Source organism: Eimeria necatrix, genomic scaffold, assembly GCF_000499385.1.
Source record: "Eimeria necatrix Houghton genomic scaffold, Enh_scaff684, whole genome shotgun sequence".
NCBI lineage: Eukaryota > Apicomplexa > Conoidasida > Eucoccidiorida > Eimeriidae > Eimeria > Eimeria necatrix.
The window spans coordinates 5,001-19,772 of record NW_013654518.1 but is presented as its reverse complement, the minus strand read 5'-3'; the positions used below and the strand labels follow the sequence as shown (position 1 = coordinate 19,772).

At 60.1% G+C, this 14,772-nt stretch overlaps 1 protein-coding gene across 1 annotated transcript in view; it reads left to right on the top strand.

Moving 5' to 3' along the window:
• Positions 1-514: 514 nt before the first annotated feature.
• Positions 515-14,772, top strand: part of ENH_00070460 (hypothetical protein, conserved) — a gene marked incomplete at both ends in the record, with an annotated part of 17,979 nt that continues 3,721 nt past the window's right edge. The window contains 20 exons of the mRNA XM_013582542.1: positions 515-1,484; positions 1,700-1,860; positions 2,075-2,781; positions 3,029-3,389; positions 3,624-3,805; positions 3,862-4,036; positions 4,231-4,398; positions 4,516-4,692; positions 4,818-5,236; positions 5,390-8,166; positions 8,354-8,677; positions 8,922-8,985; positions 9,185-9,278; positions 9,521-9,826; positions 10,047-11,439; positions 11,735-12,528; positions 12,768-13,022; positions 13,313-13,701; positions 13,956-14,101; positions 14,316-14,703. Coding sequence (XP_013437996.1) covers positions 515-1,484; positions 1,700-1,860; positions 2,075-2,781; positions 3,029-3,389; positions 3,624-3,805; positions 3,862-4,036; positions 4,231-4,398; positions 4,516-4,692; positions 4,818-5,236; positions 5,390-8,166; positions 8,354-8,677; positions 8,922-8,985; positions 9,185-9,278; positions 9,521-9,826; positions 10,047-11,439; positions 11,735-12,528; positions 12,768-13,022; positions 13,313-13,701; positions 13,956-14,101; positions 14,316-14,703 — 10,250 coding nt within the window. The remainder of the gene's footprint in view (positions 1,485-1,699; positions 1,861-2,074; positions 2,782-3,028; positions 3,390-3,623; positions 3,806-3,861; positions 4,037-4,230; positions 4,399-4,515; positions 4,693-4,817; positions 5,237-5,389; positions 8,167-8,353; positions 8,678-8,921; positions 8,986-9,184; positions 9,279-9,520; positions 9,827-10,046; positions 11,440-11,734; positions 12,529-12,767; positions 13,023-13,312; positions 13,702-13,955; positions 14,102-14,315; positions 14,704-14,772) is intronic.

The window sequence follows — 14,772 nt, the reverse complement described above, 5'->3', positions numbered from 1 at the left end:
AGCAGCTTGAGCGGTATCGGCAGCTGCTGCAGCGGCAGCAGCAGCTGCTGCAGCGGCAGCAGCACAGGTGCTGCCGCCAGCTAGCCAAGCTGCAGCAGCTGCAGCGGGAGAGCGCTGCAGCAGAAGCAAAGGAAGCCCAAGAGAGGACCCTGTCTCTGGTTCCTAGACCAGCAGCAGCAGCAGCAGCAGCAGCAGCAGCAGCAGCAGAAAGGAAAGCTTTATCTCCCTGCTGCTGCTTCCTTGCTGCAGCAGAGCAGCAGCTGCCGCTGTTCGTTTTGCAGGGCGACGGCTGCGCTGTCCGTACACTGCAAACTGGCGAAGGAGCAGCAGCAGCGGCAGCAGCAGCAACTGCTGCTGCTGCTGCTGCTGCTGCTCCTGCTGCAGCAGCATCTGTAGCACCGTTAATTACTTTTGCTGCTACAGCTTTTGTGCTGCTGCTACGCTGAAGAGGCCTCTGTGCTGCTGCTGCTGGCCATGTTGCACACCTTCCAGTGTACCCCTTTTCTTTAAGGTAATGGCTATGCATTTGGGGAATGGGGGGCCCCCCAGGGGGAGCCAGGGGCCCCCCATTCAGCTGCAGCAGCAGCAGCAGCAGCAGCAGCTTGAGCGGTATCGGCAGCTGCTGCAGCGGCAGCAGCAGCTGCTGCAGCGGCAGCAGCACAGGTGCTGCCGCCAGCTAGCCAAGCTGCAGCAGCTGCAGCGGGAGAGCGCTGCAGCAGAAGCAAAGGAAGCCCAAGAGAGGACCCTGTCTCTGGTTCCTAGACCAGCAGCAGCAGCAGCAGCAGCAGCAGCAGCAGCAGCAGAAAGGAAAGCTTTATCTCCCTGCTGCTGCTTCCTTGCTGCAGCAGAGCAGCAGCTGCCGCTGTTCGTTTTGCAGGGCGACGGCTGCGCTGTCCGTACACTGCAAACTGGCGAAGGAGCAGCAGCAGCGGCAGCAGCAGCAACTGCTGCTGCTGCTGCTGCTGCTGCTCCTGCTGCAGCAGCATCTGTAGCAGCAGCTGCAGCACAGGCCACCTCCCCACAGCTTCTTGCAGAAGCAGCAGCAGCAGCAACAATGGACACAGACGCACCACGCATTCACCGTATCGGCAGCAGCAGCAACAGCAGCAGCAGCTGCTGCAATGGCAACAGCAGCAACAGCAGCAACAGCAGCAACAGCAGCAACAGCAGCAACAGCAGCAACAGCAGCAATGGCAGCAGCAGCAGCAGCAGCAACGGAGGAGTAGACAACATGCTTTTCCAGTGCTGCCGTGCGCTGCAAAAGGTCATTTGGGAAGTGCTGCAGCAGGAAGCGGATGCAGCAGCAGCTGCTGCAACGACAGCAGCAGCAGCAGCAGCAGCAGCAGCAGCAGCGCCTCATGATGCAGCACAGACAGAAGCCGTGCAGCAGCGGCTGCTGCACCTTCGTGCTGCAGTGCTGCGCAGCAGCTTCGATTTGCTGCAGCAGCAGATACAGCAGCTCAGAAGCTCGCATCACGCCTTGTGTAAGATAACTGCTGCTGCTGCTGCTGTTGCTGCTGCTGCTGCTGCTGTTGCTGCTGCTGTTGCTGCTGCTGCTTTCAGCTGCCGTTGCTGCTGTTGTTTGCGCTGCTGCTCCTGACCTATAGCCAGTCTGCTTCAGTGCTGCAGCGCATTACCAGACAGCAACAGCAGCAGCAGCAGCAGCAGGCAGCAGCAAAATGCGCTGGCTTGAGTGCAGGCGGAGAAGACAGCAGAAGGTCAATGGCTTCGTTGTCGCTGCTGCTGCTGTCTGCCCCATTCAGCAGCAGAAGTGCTGCTGCTGCTGCTGCAGCACCTGCTGCTGCTGCTGCTGTGCGCCGGCCATCCCTGCAGCTGCTGCAGCTCACAGTGGAGCCCTGGGTGCGGTGCCTGCTGCTGCTGCTGCAGTTGCTGCAGCGGACTGCAGCAAGAAGCAGCAGCAGCAGCAGCAGCGGCAGCAGCTGCTGCTCCTGTTGCGGCAGCTTGAATAGCAGCTGCAGCTGCTGCTCCATCGCAGCAGCAGCAGCAGAGCCCGCCTTGGGGCTGCATGCGTTTCAGTCAGAGGCTTTGCTGCTAGGCGTATGTACGTCCGTAGCAGCAGCAAATGCAGCAGCAGCAGCAGCAGCAGCAGCAGCAGCAGTTGCAGCATTTGCAGCAGGGGCAGCACGAAGGGTCACATATAATTGTCAAAGGCATCGGCAGCAGAAGCAGCAGCAGCAGCAGCAACACCAGCAGCAGTTCTGCATGCCTTTTGCTGCTGCTGTGTCCTTTTGCTGCAGCACTTTCCTTGCGGCAACCGCTCTTCCCCCTTACTGCTGCTGCGCTGCACCACCTCAGCAGCAGCAGCAGCAGCAGCAGCAGCAGCAGGAGCGGACTGTGGAGCGGCTACACTGCAGAGGCGGTGCTGGTTCAGCAGCAGTTGCTGCTGCTGCTCATGGGGGGCCGGCCTCTGCAGCAGCTGCTGCAGCGGCACATATGCACTTTGCCTGCAGCAGCAGCAGCGGCAGCAGCAGCAGCAGCAGCTGCTGCCCCTGCAGCAGCAGCAGCCGACTTTGTGGCAGCGGCAGCTACTGCTAGCGAGCTGTTGCTGCAGGCAGACTCAACTTATGCTTTGCTGCTGCAGCAAGCAGGCGCGCTTTGTGCATTGCTGCAGCAGCAGCAACAGCAGCTGCAGCAGCTGCAGCAGCAACAAGCCGAACAGCAGCAGCATCAGGATGCGGCAGCAGCGTTGTTGCTGCTGCTGCAGCTGCTGCCTGCTTGGGCTGCGCCAAGGGAGCCCCCATCTCTGCTGCTTCGTCGCCAGTAAGCAGCAGCAGCAGCAGCAGCAGCAGCAGCAGCAGCAGCAGCAGAAATAGCAATAGCAGCACTAGCAGTACCACCAGCAGCAAATGCAGCCTCAGCTGCTGCTGCATAATATTATCGTGCAACGGCAGCAGCAGCAGCAGCAACAGTAGCAATAGCAAGAGCAACAGCAAGAGCAGCAAGAGCAGCAGCAGCAGCAGCAGCAGCAGCAGCAGCTTGTCCTTTCGTGCTGCTGTGCCCTCTGCAGGGAGCTCCAGCTTTGCTCAGGGCTGCATGCGCTGTTATTTCCAGAAGCAGCAGCAGCTGCTGCTGCTGCAGCTCCTGCTGCAGCAGCCGCTGCTGCTGCTGCTGCAGCGGGTGGTGGACCCAGCTGCAGCAGCGGCTGCCGGCAGCTGCTGCCTCCTTCGCTGCTGCAGCAGCTGCGGCAGCAGCTGGCAGCGCTGCTGCCTTTGTTCCTTTATATTTCAGAGTCCAGCAGCAGCAGCAGCAGCAGCAGCAGCAGCAGCAGCTTAAGGGTGTGCGGCAAGGCAACAGCAGAACAGCTGCAGCAATTTGCTGCTGCTTGGTGGGGGGCTTCAGCGGAGTTATGTGACACCAAGCTCACACATGTATGAAAACTATTTGCTGCTGCTGCTGCTGCTACCGCTGCTGCTGCTGCTGCTGCTGCTGCTCTCGCTGCTGCGCCTTTGCACATGAAGGTAGCTGCTACTGCGTCTTCATGGGAGCAGGCGTGCGACAATGCAAGCAGCAGCAGCAGCAGCAGCAGCAGCAGCAGCAGCAGCAGCTGTATTCATGACTATCTGTTGAATAATATTTGTGCTGCTGCTGCTGCTGCTGCGCAGGTGGCAGAGGCTGCTGAGGCCTTCCAGTGGCTCTGCGCTGCTGCAGCACCACAGCAGCAGGCGGACCTGCTGCTACTAGCTCCGCTGCTCCTACTTGGAGAGCAGCAGCAGCAGCAGCAGCAGCAGCAACAGCAGCAGCAGCGGCCGCTGCTACTGGGCGCAGCACGTAGCGACTGCCGGGTGTACGTACACTGCAAAAGCCTTGCGCTGCAGTGGGCTGCTCGCTGCATTCGTGCAGGTACGCAGCAGCAGCAGCAGCAGCAGCAGTAGCAGCAGCAGTAGCAGCAGCAGCAGCAGCAGCAGTAGCAGCAGCAACGTACTGGCCCTCAGCGGAAGAGGATAAAATAAGCAGCGCGGAAGCAGCAGCAGACACGGGCAGCCATGCCCTTGCTGCTGCGAGTACTTCTTCTGCGGTTATTATTGGCTGCTGCTGCTGCTGCTGCTGCAGCTGCTGCTGCTGCTGCTGCAGTCGAGCTTGGGTGTGTGTCTGGCACATGCTGCTGCTGCTGCGGGTAGTTCGTCTGCGGCTATTGCTGGCCGCTGCTGCTGCTGCTGCTGCTGCTGCTGCTGCAGTCTAGACTGGGTGTGTGTCTGGCCGCTGCTGCAGCAACTGCCTGCGGACCTTAGCCTCTCCCTGGCAGCAAGGCTTGCCGAAGTGCAGCAAGCAGCAGCAGCAGCAGCAGCAGCAGCAGCAGACCCTGGAGAAGAGCTCGTGTTGCTGCTGACTCAGAGCCACAGAAGAAGGCTTGCTGCTATCCATTATACTGCATTGAGGGTAAGAAGCTAAATGCTTGTCTTGCTGCTGCTGCTGCTGCTGCTGCGTCCTTGGAAATCTAAACATGCTTCTGTTGCTGCTGCTGCTGCCTCGCCATTGCTGTTGCTGCTGCTGCAGCTCGCTGTCGGTCCAGAGGAGAAGGCGCAGCAGCAGCAGCAGCAGCAGCAGCAGCAGCAACAACAACAACAGTTGGAGCCGCGGCAGCAGCTGCTGCATCTGCTGCTGCTGCTGTCGCACTGCGAGGCAATGGGAGGAGAAGCAGCAGCAGAAGCGCTGGAGCATCTTATGGAGAAGGTAAAGCAGCAGGAAGATAAAAATGAAAGACACACAAAAGCAAGGAGGCTCTGCTGCTGCTGCTGCTGCTGCTGCTGCTGTTTCCACTGCTGCTGCTGCTGCTGCGGCTGCTGTTTTGTTCGCAGGTGTTTCCTGCAGTGTCCAAGGCTTTTGCTTCCCAAGAGGCAAACAGCAGCAGCAGCAGCAGCACAGAATGTGATAGCTGCTGCGTTTGCTACGCAGCAGCGCTTCAGGAGCGACGGAGCAGCAGCAGCAGCAGCAGCAGCAGCAGCAGCAGCAGCAGCAACAGCTGCTGCTGCTGGAGCTGCTCATGCAGCCGAAGAGTTCCGCTGCCGGTGCTGCAGGCGGCCATTGTCCGCTCAGTGGGGAGGCTCTTTGTCTGCTGCAAAGTTAGCAGCAGCAGCAGCAGCAGCAGCAGCAGCAGCAGCAGCAGCGAGTGCAGCATCTCGGCTGCTCCCTCTTCGCATAACGGCCAAGGAACTTACAGCAGCAGCAGCAGCAGCAGCAGCAGCAGCAGCAGCGACAAGCTGGCTGCGTTTATAAGGTGCGGCTTGTCAGGAAGCAGAGCTGTTAGCTTCAGCTGCTTTGTCTGCAGTTCTTAGTGTCTGGTTGAATTGAATATGTGCTGCTGCTGCTGCTGCTGCTGCTGCTGCTGCTGCTACTGCTGCTGCTGTGTGGGGTGCCGTGTGCTTTTCAGGGCTCTGTTGCTGTCTCCTGGCGTTTCTGCTGCTGCGCTGGAGGAAGCCACAGGTCAGCTGCTGCCGCTTTTGCTGCTGGATGCTGCAGCACGAAACAGCAGCAGCAGCAGCAGCAACAGCAGCAGCGATAGCAGCAGCAGCAGCAATTCGCCGCTGGTCACAAAGGAGGAAATGCGGGACATCTTGCTGCTGCGCCCTGCAGCAGCAGCAGCAGCAGCAGCAGCAGCAGCAACGCCAGTCTTTACTGATAGCCCTTCGCTTCACAGCGCTGCAGCTGCTACACGTCCTGCTGCAGCGACAGTCGCAGCAGCACAAGCTGCCTCGGCAGCAGCAGCAGCAGCAGGCTTGCAGCTCCTGCCCCCTTGTGCTGCATGCGGCGTTTCAGTTGACTTTGAATCTGCAGCAGCAGCAGCAGCAGCAGCAACAGCAGCAGCAGCAGGAACAGCAATTTCAAACTGCAGGGGTTGCGGCCTCCCCTTCGCGCTGCCAGCGCTGCAGATGTACCGCAGCTCTTTGACAGCAGCAGCAGCAGCAGCAGCAGCAGCAGCAGCAGCAGCAACAGCAGCAGGAACTGCAGCAGTAGAAGCAGAGGCTCCATACTCCGCGCTGCTGCAGCGCTGCCTAGCAGCACGAGAGGAAGGACAGCTGCTGCAGCTGGAGGCCTTGTTGCCTCTGCTGCTGCTGCTGTGTTGCTGCTGCAGCAAGCTGCTGCAGCTGCGCCAGCAGCACAGCCTTCAGCAGCAAATCAAGTGCCTGCTGCAGTGTCTGCCCCGCAGCGCAGCTGCGTGTAGTGACCCTCTTGCAGCAGCAGCAGCAGAAGCAGCAGCAGCAGCAGCAGCAGCAGCGAGTGCCGCCGCTGTTGCTGGTGCTCTTCCACCTCTGGAGACTGCTGCAGCAGCTACCAACGCAGCAGGCGACGAGAACAGCAGCAGCAGCAGCAGCAGCAGCAGCAGCAGCAGCACGCACGAGGAGGAGCTGCTGCAGCAGGTGCAGCAGCGTCAACAGCAAAGCAGGCGAGCGCAGCAGGCTCTGTGCCCGCCGCTGCTGACGCTGCTGCTGCTCTCTCCTGCTGCTGTCTCCATTTGGCTTTTGCTGCACCTTGCGCTTCGAGCTGACTCCCTGCACCTGGACTTGTGCTGCTGCTCCGAAAACAGCAGCAGCAGCAGCAGCAGCAGCAGGAGCAGCACAAACGACGTGGTGGTGAAGTTATTGGAAGAGCCGCAGCAGCAACTAGCGAAAGCCCCGCTGCTGCTGCTGCTGCAGTCGCCTATGCTGCTGCTGAAGCTGCTGCCTCCTTTAGCCGACAAGCTGCTGCTGCTACAGGAGGCGCAGCAGCAGCAGCTCGTGCTGCAGCTGTGGGAGCAGGAAGCAGCAGCTGCAGATGCAGCACCTCCTGGGGCTTTGCTGCAGCTGCTGCGGTCTTCTCTGCTTGCCACTCCTGCAGCTCTCCAAGCAGCAGCAGCAGCAGCAGCAGCAGCAGCAGCAGCAGCAGCTGGGCGAGATGCGGCTGCTGCTGCTCCGGCGCTGCTCCCCGCCTTGACTACTTCTTTAGACGACGGCAGCAGCGGCAGCAGCAGTCGCAGTAACAGCAGCAGCAGCAACGGCAGCAGCAGCAGCAGCAGCAGCAGCAACTGCATGAGCAACGCGGGAGCCGACTTGGTTTGGATATACGGGCCGAAACATTTGCTTCCTTTGCTGCAGCGGCATCTCTCGGCTGCTTCTTCTGGCGCTGCAGCAGCAGCAGCAGCAACAGCAGCAGCAGCAGCAGCAGCAGCAGCAGCAGCAGCAGAAAACTCTTCTGTTGCTGCTGCACTTGCTGCCATGAAGCATATGTCCTTTTCCGGCGACAGCGGGGGCCTGCTGCTGCGCTGCAGCTCTTTGCTGCAGCTGCTGCTGTCTGCTGCGCGCCTGAGGCCTCGCGTTGCTGCTGCAGTGCAGCGGGGAGATTTGCTGCTGCAGCAGCCTGTAGATAGCTGCTGCCTGCACAGTCCGTCCCTGCAGCAGGCGGTTGCTGCGGTCAGTCAGCAAGAGCAGCAGCAGCAGCAGCAGCAGCAGCTGCAGCAGCAGCTGCAGCAGCAGCAGACACTAGGAACTCCTCTCGTTTCCTTTCTGCCTTATCGAGTGCATGTACACCCCAACGGAGCAGCAGCAGCAGCCTGGTTTGCTGCTGATGCTGCTCTCTTTCTTCGCTCGCTGCTCCGGCGGCTGCATGCAGCAGCAGCAGCAGCAGCAGCAGCAGCAGCAGCACATGGGGGCAGTCCTGCTTGGTTCAATGCTGCAACGCCTGCACTAATGCAGCGGCTGCAGCAGCTGACGCTGCTGCTGCGCTGCTGGGGTGTGTCTGCTGCAGCAGCAGCAGCAAACGCGTGTGGCGGCGGCTGCTGCATCGACAGTCTCTTCAGTTTGTTTTGGCGCAGCAGCAGAGCCTCCCTGTCTTTCGCCAGCAGCAGCAGCAGCAGCAGCAGCAGCAGCAGCAGCAAAAGAGATGCTGCTGCTGTTTTCAAAGGGGGGCTGCTGCTGCTGCTTCTGGGGTCGCGCAGCTATCGCCTGGTGTCTGGGGAGCTGCAGCAGCAGTCGCTGGCGAGGCGCTTTTTGCTGCTTCGCAGCAAGCAGCAGCAGCAGCAGCTGCAGCAGCAAGCTAATGCCACTGCTGCAATGGCTGCTGCTGCTGCTGCTGCTGCTGAAGAAGCAGCAGCAGAGACACAACTCTTGCTGGGAGTGCTGCTGCCGTTTCGCTTCGCTGTCGTATCCTGGAGAGCAAACGCGTCGCCGCCTCGTATGCCTTTGGCTGTGCTGCTGCTGCTGCTGCTGCTGCTGCTGCTGCTGCTGCTGCTGCTGCTGCTGCTGCTGCTGCTGCTGGCCTCGGTGGTGGTGCTGCTGGCTTTTTGCGCCGTTTGTACCTGGAAGCTGAAAAAGTATGCTGCTCTTGCTGCTGCTGCTGCTGCTGCTGTTGGTGCTTGCAGCGGGACTTGGTCTGCTGCAGCAGCTACCGCCACTGGATGGCTTAATTCTGCAGCTGCTGCTGCTGCTGCCTTCATCGGCAGCAGCAGCAGCATTCATTGCTCGGCTGTTGCATGTTCACTACAGCAGCAACAAAGAAAGAGCCCTCGGAACAGCATGCAGCAGCAGCAGCAGCAGCAGCAGCAGCAACAGCTGCGCTGCTCAGAGCGACGACAGCAACGCTGCGGCTGCGGTACTGCAGCAGCAAAAGCAGCGACAGCAGCAGCAGCAGCAGCAGCAAATCCTCTTTTTTGTATTGCTGCGATGTGCACATTTTGTAGCAACATGTAAGCAGTAGCTGCAGGAGCACTCAGGCAGCAGCAGCAGCAGCAGCAGCAGCGACAGCAAACGCAGCAGCAGCGCAGCAGCAACAGGAGGGGTACCAGCAGCAGCAGTAGTGCAGCATCAAATGCTGCTTCCTGCCTCACTGAAGGGTGTACGATTGCGGCAGCTAATGTGCTGCTGCAGTTGTCACTGCTGCTGCTGCTGCTGCTGCTGCTGCTGCTGCTGCTGCTGCATCTGTTCTTACAGGCTGCAGGGGAGGCGAAGAAGCAGCACGGGAGAAGCTGCTGCGGTGCATCGACACACTGCAGAGGTGAGCAGCAGCAGCAGCAGCAGCAGCAGCAGCAGCAGCAGCAGCAGGAAGAATGCAGCAGCAGCGAGACCACCACAGCAGCAGCAAGCCCAAAACAGGATTATTGACCCCTTCCTGCTCTGCAGCAAAAACAGCTGCCAAGCCCCCGCTGCTGCTGCTGCTGCTGCTGCTGCTGCTGCTTCTGCTGCTGCTGCTTCAGGGCTGTGGATTTGCTGCTGCGGGAGCTGCAGGCAGAAAACGTCTTGGCTGGACCGAAGGCAGTTGCTGCTTTTGTGCAGCAGCACTTGCTGCAGGTGCAGCAGCAGCAGCAGCAGCAGCAGCAGCTGCTGCGCCTGCACATAGAATGCTGCAGCAGCAGCTGCTGCATTTTGTATATCCTTTTGCTTTACCTGTAGCTTCAGTTTCTTCTGTCTTGTCCTTTTTTCTCTCTTGTTTTTTTTAATTTTAATTTATTTCTTCTGTCTTAACTTCTCTTTTGTCTTTTTAATTTTAATTTATTTCTTTTTTTCTTTTTCTTTATTTTGCTGCTCTTTAGGTAGTTGAAGTCCTCAGGCTCTGCCTCGTGGCCCCCAGCAGCAGCAGCAGCAGCAGCAGCGCAGCAGCAGCAGCGTTGCTGTACCGCCGCAGCTTCCTCCGCTTGTTCGTTCCTCCTGTGTCGCTTCAGCTGCTGCTGCCGGCCTTTCAGCAGCAGCAGCAGCAGCAGCAGCAGCAACCGCTGCTGCTGCTGCTGCAGCTGCCAGCAGCGAATGGAGGGGTTGGCACAAGTGTTGCTGCTGTTAAGACACTGCAGCTGCTGCTCAATGTTGCAGGCAGCGAGCTTGTAGAGACGCGTACAGCGAAGGTCTGCTGCTGCTGCTGCTGCTGCTGCTGCTGCTGCTGCTGCTGTTGCTGCCTCCTGTGTTGCTGTTGCTGCGCGGTGTGCTGCTGCTGCTGCTACTCACTGCGTGCTGCTGTCCTTGCTGCCGTTCCGAATGCACGCGCCGCGCTGCCTCTCAGCTGCTGCTGCTGCTGCTGCTGCTTGTGCTGCTGCTGCTTGTGCTGCTGCTGCTGTGTCTGTGCAGCTGCTGGGATTTCTCGATTGCTGCAGAGAAGCAACGCAGCATTCAGTGTCTGTGCTGCGGTGTATGTCCAGCTGCGCTGCTGCCTTTTCTCCTTCCTCTTTGCTGCGGTTCCTGCCTTATTTGCTGCAGCAGCTGCAGCAGTACTCCCTGCATGCAAAGCAGCAGCTCCTCTGCTGCAGCAGCAGCAGCAGCAGCGGAGGGAGCAGCAGCGCAGCAGAGTGCTGCTGCAGCAGCTGTGCTGCGTCGCAGGAAATTTGCAGCGAAGTCTGGAGGCTGCTGCTGCTGCTGCTGTCGAAAGCTCAAGATGCTGCAGCAGCTGATGAGCAGCAGCTGCCGCTGCTGTGTGCTGCTTTTGCCTGCACGCCAGTGCTGCCTCCAGTGCAGCAGCTGCTGCCCTGCGACCCTGCAGCAGCAGCAGCAGCAGCGACGCAGCAGTGCAGCAGCAGCACCAGCAGCCTCGTGTCGCAGCAGCAGCACACGGGGCTGCTGCGGCTGCTGCAGTTCTTTTGCCTGCTGCCTGCATTTCTGCTCGAGGGGCAGCAGCAGCAGCACATCATCAGCAGCAGCTGCAGCAGCAGCACGAGCTGCTGCCCCGATTCCTCATCCTGGCAGCTGGAGGACTTACAGCAGCAGCTGCAGCAGCAGCGAAGCGACTACTTGCATGCGCAGCAGCAGCTGCCGCTGCTGCTGCTGCGCTGCTGCGCCGTGGGGGCCTTCCTCAGCAACAGCTTTCCTTACTTGACACGTTTTGCTGCAGCAAAGTGTTTGTTACAGATTGTACGGTGCTGCAGCGTGCCGCTGCTGCTGCAGCAGCAGCAGCAGTTGCTGTTGCTGCAGCAGCAGCAGCAGCAGCAAGCGTCGTTGCTGCCTTCCCAGGAGATGCAGGAGCAGCAGCAGCAGCAGCAACTGCTGCAGCAGCTGCTGTCAGCCCTTGCTGTTAGTGTGCAGGGAGTCATCGCAGAGTTCGCGCACTCTGTAGACCCTCTGCCACTTTGCTGCTGCCAGGTGCTGGGCCACCTTGAGCCTTTCTGCAGCAGCAGCAGCAGCAACAGCAGCAGCAGCAGCAGCAGGGTCCCCACCTCCTCCGCCGTAGCTGACCTGCTGCTGAGAGGACCCGGTGCTGCTGCCACCGGCAGTCAGCAGCAGCAGCAACAGCAGCAGCAGGAGCTGCAGCCGACGAAGGGTTCCAGCAGCAGCGGGCGTCCTCGACGAAGCAGCAGCAGCAGCAGCAGCAGCAGCAGCAGCAGCAGCAGGTGGCAGATATCAGCTGACGGCACGCTGGGAGTTGTGCTGCTGCAGCAAGTGCTGCTGTCACATTTGCATCTTTCAACAGCAGAAAGAACTGCGCAGGAGCTCCTCAACGTCCTTGGGCTGCACGTTCACTCCAGCCCTGGTCTGCTGCTGCTGCTGCTGCTGCTGCTGCTGCTGTTGCTGCTGTTGCTGCTGCTGCTGCTGTTGCTGCTGTTGCTGCTGCTACTGCTGCTACTGCTGCTGCTGCTGCTGAGGCCAAGCCTTTTGCTTCGTCTAGAGCAGTCCTTTACTAGCACGCGGCTTCTGGAAAGCGGCGGAGTTGCTGCTGCATTAGATGCATCAGCTGCTGCTGCTGCTGTTGCTGCTGCTGTTGCGGCAGTTGCTGCAATGTTTCATGTACGCTGTTACTGCTGCTGCTGCTGCTGCTGCGGCTTCAGGCAGGGCCGCCGAAGTATTTCCACGGATGCACCGGGCCTTTCTCCGGCAGCAGCAGCAGAAGCAGCAGCAGGAGCCGCAGCAGCAGGAGCAGCAGCAGCAGCAGCAGGAGCAGCAGCAGGAAGAGCAGCTAGCTGGAGACAACCCCTTTGTTGGAGATCCTTTCCGCTGCTTCCTGTGGAGGCAGCTGTTCAGTGCAGCAGCAAAAGTTGCGCTGCTGCCATACGCGAGCAGCGCCTACAAGCACTGGACGGGCAGCAGCAGAAGCAGAAGCAGCAGCAGCAGCAGCAGCAGCAGCAGCAGCAGGAGCAGCAGCAGCAGTTCTGGACTGAAAGAGACGGGGAGAGGCAGAAAACGCAAAGCCGATGGCCACGGAACAGCAGCAACTACGGATGAAGTGCTCAAGACCAGCAGCAGCAGCAGCAGCAGCAGCGGTAGCAGCAGCAGCAGCAGCAACAATAACAACAGCAGCAGCAGCAGCAGCACGTTCGGTGCGGCTATCAACTCTCCGCTACAGTCGTTCGTCCACTGGATGCTGACCTCTCTCGAGCAGCAGCAGCAGCAACAACAGCAGCAGCAACAGCAGCAGCAACAGCAGCAGCAACAGGATCAGAAGGAAGGAGTCGGCGCAGCCAGCAGCAGCAGCCGCAGCAGCAGCAGCAGCAGCAGCAGCATACGAGTTCAGATTTTCCGCGCATGCGACTTGGCGCTGCTGCACCTGCCTTTCTGTCTGTCATTTTTGCTGCCTCATCTTACTGAGGCTTTTTTGTCTTCCCGGCTAACAACTCCTGAGCAGGTGCTGCTGCTGCTGCTGCTGCTGCTGCTGCTGCTGCTGCTGCTGCTGCTGCTGCTGAGTGTATTGGTACTGAGAGCACAGCGCGCAGCTGCAGCAGCTTCCCTCGTTCATGCTGTTGTGGGTCTTGCTGCTGCGACCTCGCCTCAGCTCCTGCTGCCGCTGCTGCTTCTGCTGCTGCGCTGCTGCTGCTGCTGCTGCATTTGTTGCTGCTACTGTCGCTGCTGCGCTCCTTGCTGCAGGCAGGGAAACTTCTCAGCGAGAGGCTTTTGCAGCTTGTCGCGACGGAGCTGCAGCGCAGCAGCAACAGCAGAAGGACCAGCAGCAGCAGCAGCAGCAGCAACAGCAGCAGCAGCAGCAGCAAGCTTGCAGCCGAGAACAAATCCACGGCGGAAGTGCAGCAGCGCCAGACACTGCAGCAGCAGCAGCAGCAGCAGCAGCAGCACCATGACCAACAGCGAAAGGCAGCTGCTGCAGACAGCGCGTCGACCATTCAGGTCCCTTGCTGCTGCCGAGCTGCTGCTGCTGAGCTGCTGCTGCTGCTGCTGTGCTGCTGCTCGTGCTTCTGCTGCATGTTGCTGCTGCCTTCGCCACCGCTTGTGCTGACGTCGCCGTTGTCTTCGTTACTGTGCTTGCTGCTGCTGCTGCTGCTGCCGCCTGTTTGCTGCTGCAGCTGCTGCAGCAACAGCAAACGGGCAGGGTATCTGCAGAAGCTGCTGCTGTCGCCACAACTCTGCTGCACTTGCTTTGCTGCTGCTGCTGCTGCTGCTGCTGCTGCTGCGATTAGGCCGTCTTCTCGCTGCTGCAAAAGCTGTCGCGGTGGAGGCGGCAGCTTGAGGAGCAGCAGCTGCCGCTGCTGCTGCAGCGCCAGCAGCTGCTGCAGCAGCAGCTCTCACGCAGCGAGACCCCAGCAGCCTCTCCAGGGCCATCAGCAGCAGCAGCAGCAGCGGCAGCAGCAACTGCAGCAGCAATATCCCCCACTGTGGAGATGAGGCCTTGCGCAGCCAGCGGCAGCCTCAGCCCCACACAGCAGGCGGCAGTGCAGCAGCAGCTGCTGCAGCTGCAGCAGCAGCAAAAGCTGCTGCAGCACCAGCTGCTTGCTGTTAAAAATACACTTGACAAACTCGACCCTTTGCTGCTGTCTCGTGCTGCTCTTTCGTGCGGGGCATACGCAAGGTCAGTGCCTGCTGCTGCTGCTGCTGCTGCTGCTGTTGCTGCTGTTGCTGCTGCTGCTGTTACTTCATCTCCGGTGCTGCCGCTTGCTGTGCTCTGCTCCTGCTGCAGCGATGATTTTGCTGCAGCATATGCTGCTGCAGCTGCTCTCTTGCTGCTGCTGCCAAACCTTTTGTGTCTTAGTCCGCTTTGCTATGAGAAACAAAACGTTTCTACCACTGCTGCTGCTGCTGCTGCTGCTGCTGCTGCTGCTGCAGGGCCCTATGTTTTGTCGAGCAGCATATTGCTCGCGATTTGCTGCCCCTGGAAGAACTGCAGCGCCGGGTGTGGGGCGCAGCAGCAGCAACTGCAGCAACTGCAGCAACTGCAGCAACTGCAGCAGCTGCAACAAGTGCAGCAGCAGGTAACGACGGCAGCTGCGCTGCCCCTGTCTCAACAGCGTTTTGCTGCTGCGGCTGTCTTGCTACCACGTGTGCTGCTGCTGCTATTGCTGCTGCTATTGCTGCTGCTGCTGCTGCTGCTTGTCTTTTTCTGTGCGACGGCCTTTCGTGCGGCGCTTGAGCTGCAGCAAGTGGCCCTGCTGTGCTGCTGCTGTTGTGCTGCTGCTGCTGCTGCAGCTGACAGCAGCTGCAACGAGGCCGTAGTGCAGCTGCTGCTGCAGTCCTATCGAGGCCTCAAGGCTCGGGAGCTGCTGCTTGCTGCAGTAGAGCGCAGCCGGTTAGCTGGGGTGTACAGACACCGCGCCACGTGTCTTCCTGCTGCAGCAGCAGCAGCAGCAGCAACCGCAGCAGCAGCAACAGCAGCAGCAGCAACAGCAGCAGCAGCGTCGGACGCTGCGACGGGGGAGACGCTGCCTGAGGCCGAAAGGCAGCAGCTGCAGCAGCACGCTGTGCTGCAGCAGCTGCAGCAGCAGCTGCAGCGGCAGCAGCAAAGAGTCCACATGGATGGCTTTGCCCTAGAGCTCCGCAGCAAATGGCGGCAAGCAGCAGCAGCATACTGCAGCCGGTGAGTTTCTGTGTCCCTTTTTTGTTTTTGCTGCTTCCTTGTCTCCTTTATTTGTCCCCCACGTGCTGC